Consider the following 6584-nt stretch of genomic DNA (forward strand, 5'->3'; position numbering starts at 1 on the left):
TGACTATAGTATAGGTTGGATGTTTCCGTGAGCAGTAAGTAGCGGATCTCCCTTTTTTTGGGGAAGCTGGTGACAGCGTGTGAATTCTTTCAAGGCAAGGGGTGGCCTAATTCGACATTGTTGTTTACTCTCATCCGGTCGAGGTGGTTTTCTTTTACCAGTGCGTAGGTGGTCTAAGTTCCTATGACCGAGTCTTTTTGGCCCCTGTGAACATCTTTTCTTAATGTATTAAAGAGGGCCTCTCTAATCGGTGAAAAGTGGTGGGCGCCCACTAATGGCCATTCCTAGCTCAGCTCCGATAATGCAATTCTGGGAGGAGTCGGTAGTTGGGCACTGGATCCCTTCGGACCTAGAGAACATGTGACACTGGGTCGGGGTTTGGTGAACCAATTGGTCGCTCCTATAGTTGAAGTATCGGGCCCCTTTTTCGTTGCCCAAGTTACACCTTTGGAAAAAACTCAACTTTTAGAAAATCAAGTTTCAAAATAATGATATTTTAGTAGATAATTTTAGAACAAGGGCATTTTGCTACATCTTTTGGGTGAAAGGGGCAAAAACCCATTTTTTTCATGTAAGCTTACATTGTATATACACAAAAAGTGGCAAATATTATATACATTTGCCCCAAAAAAAAAGTACAATTTTTGCAAATGTGTACAACATTTGCCCATTTTTATGTGTTTACAATATAAATTTACATTGTAAGTGCAATGTATATTTCTATATATAAAAAGAGTGAATGAGAAAAGTTATAGTAATTTCACTACAACAGTTTTAGTTTGTTCAATTTTCATTGTTTTGCTGGTTGCTTTTTTTTTTTCTTTTTTTTGAATGCATAAAGCTATAGTAGATTTGTTATATTATTTTTGGTTTTTCCGATTCGTGTTGTTTCACATTATAATAAAATATTAACACCACAAATCAGCACAATATTTTCACAATTGTTAAGGTGTTAATTCATTATAGGTCATAATAAAATATCATACTAAAACCAACCATAACTAAAAATAAAAGTATTGTGAAAAAGAAGTGCTACATCCACAATAATATTTACAACATTTTCATAACAAATCAAATGTGGTAAATTGTTATTAGTTCTAATTTAAACTTAACAATAAAACTATTTTTTTGCCCACCAATAACAACTTGTAGTAATCTACTACTTAGAATTCGTAGTGAAAATGTCATGGACATAATATTTTTTTCTGTGAAAAATGTTAAGACATCTTGATGTCATCACAATATTTTTAAAACTGCTAAGTTGTCAATTCGTTAAAGTTAAAATAAAATATAAAAAAATTACAAAGATATTATGAAAATGTTATGTCACTCTGTTGTGTTTTTAGAAATTTTTTGTTGGTTTAATCAACTTTGTTGAGCCAAAATTTACTATTCCACATACAATTTTCTTGGGTTGACTTTTTGTATATTTTTTTCTTTACACACAATTTTAAGTTAAAACACATAGTTTTACACACAAAAACAAAAACAAAAGCTTAGGATAAAAACACTTTTCATCCTTTATGTTTGGGGTAGTCTACAACTCTTCCTTAAACTTTAAAATCAAGCAATTTTTCCCTTAATATTTTGGAAAAGAGCAAATATGTCATATTGTTATTCTTTCAGTTAAACCCTAATAAAAACTCATGATTATTAAAATATTTTATTGTGTAATGTCTAAATTACTCTTGCTAAATTTTAGCATCCCAATTTTTTTTTTAATAGTATTTTGAGTTTTAAAAGGTAGAAATTCTTAGAAAGTTGGAACGATGATATAAGGTGTTTCATTTGTTATCTAAAAAACGTTGATTTCTAGGTTTAAATTTTCAAAACTTAAAGTCAATAACATATGCCTTTTGTTATCCATTTTTTTTTTTTTAATTCTTAGTAAAACTTAGTTGTTTATTGTTGGAAGATGATGATATACATTATCATTCTTAGAAGTTTTTAGAGAGTTGATATATTGTCTTAGTAATTAGGTACTAAAAAACTATTATAGTAAAATAAATATTTATATGTTAATAGCTATCCTAATTTTGTGGTTGATCAAAATTCTATACAAATGAGATTAATTTTTTACGACATAATAAACAAAATTCTTAAAATTAATGTTCTTTTGATTAATGTAAATCTCTATATACTTTAAAAATAAAATGATTTAAGTTTTTTTTTTTGGAAGTCGCCCGCGTATCTTTCTTATCTCCTTTCCTTGATTTTCTAAAAATTGAGTTTCAAAACAGGAGCATTTTGCTAGATAGTTTCAAAATAGGGGTATTTTGCTACATCTTTTGGGCGAAAGGGGCAAATGCCCATTTTGGCCAAGCTTACATTACAAGTACAAAGTAAATTTATAAAGATCCTTAAAAAAAAGAAAAGGAAAAAGGTAACTTACTAAACCAAAAATATTGTTCATAACACTGATCATGAGCCTATTGGCTCTTTTTATATATAGATTTTTTTAATGTAAACAAATGCCTCCATTACCCAACCAATCAAAGACTAGATATGAATAGTCAAAATAAAAACTTGCTTTAGTTATAGAGAAGTGCTGTGTACTCAACATTTTCACAACAAATTTTAAGTGGTAGGTTTTTATTGGTTGTTATGGGTGGGTAAAAAAGTAATTTAAACCAATAACAACTAATCACCTATAATTTATTATGAAAGTGTTGTAAAAATATTGTAAGCGTACCATTCCTTTTAGTTATAATCATGTGACTTGTAACTAGCTAAGGCATACTCAAATCCACCGGACTTGACCTTTGACCCTATTGTGAGGTTGTAAGAGTGCACAAAAAGAAAGAGAAAAGTGTGTTTACTAGGAGATAATAACATAATGTGTACAAAAAATTAAATGCAAAAATGCAAATCACACCCTTTTAATTTGGTCAATTGTCATTTTAATCCTGTAAGTTTTATTTTTATCATTTTAGTCCTATAAGTTCACATTTGCTATTATCATTAATCCTTCCTCCATTCCATTAAAAAGTTACCATGCAAAACTAACAATGATTATCAAAATATAAACTTACAAGACCAAAATAACTACAAATTTTATAGAACCAAAAATGACAATCGGCTAAACTTAAAATGATAATTTGTATTTTAGCCAAAAAAAAAAAATTTATAGTATTATAGTATTAAAATTTTATTTTGTGTAATAATTATCAGGAGCTATGGGCGAAAGGACTAATAGTGACGGTATCTACGAATCTATGAGAACAAAATGACGCTCTCTCTCTCACACACACACACATAGTAAGTGCAAGTTGAGACAGACCAGTCAAGCAGATGGAGAATTATTGCCATCCCTACAAATTCTACAGCATACCACAACCATAATGTCATTATTGTTAGAATACTATCGATTACGAGGTAGATAAATTTTTGCATGAATGCAACATCGATTATGAGGTGAATAAAATTATGCACAAGAGTGAAACCTGTATATATTTTGATACTCAAAGAAATCTGTATTCCCCCCAAAGTAGTTTATTCCATTCTCTAGGGAATTTCAGATTAGGGTAGGGTTGGTGGGCTTGAGTTTTTATCCCTATGTGGCTTCACTCGACTAAGTCTTGACACTCGTCTTGTCAGTTGAGGCTGTACATAAAAGTTACATGTATAATGGTTACAGGCAATCAAAAACACAACAGGAAGTTGAATAAAATATATCTTTATGGAAATGAAACACCTATCCCCCTTGAGCATGCAAAGCAGAGGGTAAGGAACCAAAAATCAAGCTACGAACAAGAATGATTAATTATCTTTGCAAGCAACTATAATACACAAGATAATTACCTCCAGCGATTCTCTTAAGTGGAGAAACAACACCAAAATAAAATGTAAGATTAAATAGGAAAATATATGAGTAACGTTCCTATAATCTGATTGATCTTAACATCCAAGAAAAAGCTGCTTCTAGACTGAGTATTTTTTCACACATTTTAACTGTGAATTGAAGGTGTAGACTATGCCAGATAATATGTTTGCTGTGACTACAGTTCCTCTGTAGTGTAACATTTTTAAAGAATTCTGGTCCTTTGACCAAAGACCAACTTCATGAAGATTGCCATCTTTCCAGCAGATGCTGACTGTCACTCCACCACGTGCCCTCAATCCTTTCACACAACCATCAGTCCATTTATCCCCGGGAAGAGCAGGAAGTAAGTACAGGTCCTCTATGGTGCTCTGGATAAGCATTTCTGAAACTGCTGCAATGAAACTGAAACCAAAATACTATTTAGCTGTGTTGATCACCAACATATTGATACTTCAATGTCAAAATCTAGTTGCAACAGGGTTTAAAGGAACAAACAGCGGTTAAAATATATTGCTTTTTTATTTTCAGATATTGCAAAGCTGGGAAGTTAGTACTTCCCCCATTCACAATTCAACCCCTTAAACAACCTTAAATAAAGTATAGTTTTATAAAACTGGAACATGAACAAAAGACTTTGTTTGAAGCACATTAAAAGCAATTGAGCGTAGTGGTAAGCAAAAATAAAAATTCCACTGAGGGTTTGTTACTTTTTTTCCACCTTAATTTCTGATTTTACTACAAGTTAACATGCTTACACAAAAGCACCAAAATGTGCACCCTGATACAAGCACGTTAAACTTAAACAATGATGCTCCCCCATTTGAAAAGATACAATTTATCAACAATATGACAAGGAAAATAAATACATTCATGCCAACCCCTCCCCCCCCCCACCCAAAAAAACCAAAAAGAAGAAAAAAGCCCTTCAATCATCCCCTTCTTTTCTTTTCTCTATTATGTTTTTAAAAAGTGCAACTCAAAGCTCAACTCCTGGAAGTGTGCAAAACCTACCAGATATACTTGGCATCAGGCTTTAGTAAGAACACAATCTTTTTTCTTTTTCTTTTTTTGAAAGGTTTAGAACTTTAGACAATCATTTGATGGTTGCCATACAGTATCATTGGAATGCACACAAAAACTGCTACTTACCCAAAGTTGGCATCAATCTGGAAAGGAGGGTGTGCTGCAAATAGATTACCATACAGTCCTCCTTCAAATGGTCTCTCAAAATCTGGATCCACCAGCTTTATCAACTTCTTGACCATTCGATATGCATTGTTACTGTTGTAGAGACGCGCCCACAAAGCAGTTTTCCATGTAGTTGACCATCCCGGACCATCCTCTCCTGTTTAAAATGATGAAAAAGAAATAAAGTAATATTATTTGACTACTGGTCCTAGCAATGTCAAACTTGTTGAAGTCCAGAAAGCTACTCTAGATTTCAGGCTGCATAAGTTCATTAGTTGATATGCCAAAATCTTTACCATGGTAGCATGCATAGCGTGATGTCTAGTCCAATAAAAAGTCAAATTCCCAGTGAAAAGTTGGTATTTAAATACTTTAAATTTTATTGTGAGATATAATAGTAGACCTCCTTCCTTTATTATTTAAAAGTCTGTATACAATTTTGTGTGTGTTTGTATGTGTAGAAACATTTTGCGTTTTAAAGTCACACAACATTTGGATTTATAACAGTTTCTATTGGTGATAATGTATAAGAGCATTCACATCAGCATGTGTATTTTACACATCTATTTTTACACTAAAAATCTACTTTTTCTATTTTACACATTCACTTTTACAAAACACCTACATCAATTCATTTATTTTACAAGTTATTCCAATAAAATATACATTATACTCTATTTTTTATTATTTCTCACCAACCAACTCTCTTAAATACGCGCCCTCTCTCTCTCTATACCCATTTTCTGATTTCTCACTCTCTCTCTCTCTCCTCTCTCCATCTCTCTGGCCTTCCTCTTCCAAATCACAAAACGCCATATCTCCGCTCCGCTCCGCTCCGATCCACCAAACGCCATATCTCCGATCTCCGCTCCGATCCACCAAACGCCAGTTCACCGATCTACGCTCCACTCCGATCCACCAAACGCCACATCTCCGATCTCCACTCCGATCCACCAAACGCCACATCTCCGATCTACGCTCTGCTCCGATCTCCACTCCGCTCCACCAAACGCCACATCTCCGATCTACGCTCCGCTCCATCAACGAGCTCCGATCGTTCCAGTCAAGCTCCGATCAGTATCTTTGTTGTTTTTCCATGTGGGTTTGCTTGTGTGTGGGTGTGTTTGTGTATCTCGTGTTTTTTTTTTTTTTTTTTTTTTTTTTTTTTTTGAGCAAGTGAATCTGTGTTGATCGGAGCTGTGTGTGGATGTGTTTGTGTGTGAGTGTGTTTGTGTGTATCTGAGGAAAAAGAAGAAGATGAGAAGTGGTGAAGTTACTGAGGTTGTTGAGCCCGGAGAAGAGAGAGAAAAAAAAGGAGCGAAAGAAATTAATAAACTAATCTATACACGAGCTACAGTAACCGTGTAAATTTACACGGTTACTGTAGCTCGTGTATAGATATACACGATTTTAGACATTTTTAGAAGGACTGATGTAGTGTAGTTTTGAGGCAAAATGTGTAAAAACAGTTTCTTTTTCTATTTTACATGATTTTACATACACTGGTGCGAATGCTCTAACAATCTGATTATATTAGTATTTTATACTATAAGACATTGAAAGTATAGATAAA

The 6584-nt window shown here is 33.1% G+C and overlaps 1 protein-coding gene across 1 annotated transcript; it reads right to left on the minus strand.

Annotated features, from left to right (window-relative positions):
* Positions 1-3660: 3660 nt before the first annotated feature.
* LOC111995950 (alpha-L-fucosidase 2) lies at positions 3661-5168 on the minus strand (the record flags this gene model as incomplete). The annotated part of the gene is given in 2 exon segments (XM_024027894.2): positions 3661-4225; positions 4973-5168. Coding segments are annotated over 2 exon segments (500 nt in total), but the record flags the coding sequence as incomplete, so codon positions are not given.
* Positions 5169-6584: the final 1416 nt, after the last annotated feature.

Source organism: Quercus suber, unplaced genomic scaffold (genome assembly GCF_002906115.3).
Source record: "Quercus suber isolate HL8 unplaced genomic scaffold, Cork oak 2.0 scaffold_56, whole genome shotgun sequence".
Taxonomy (NCBI): Eukaryota; Viridiplantae; Streptophyta; class Magnoliopsida; order Fagales; family Fagaceae; genus Quercus; species Quercus suber.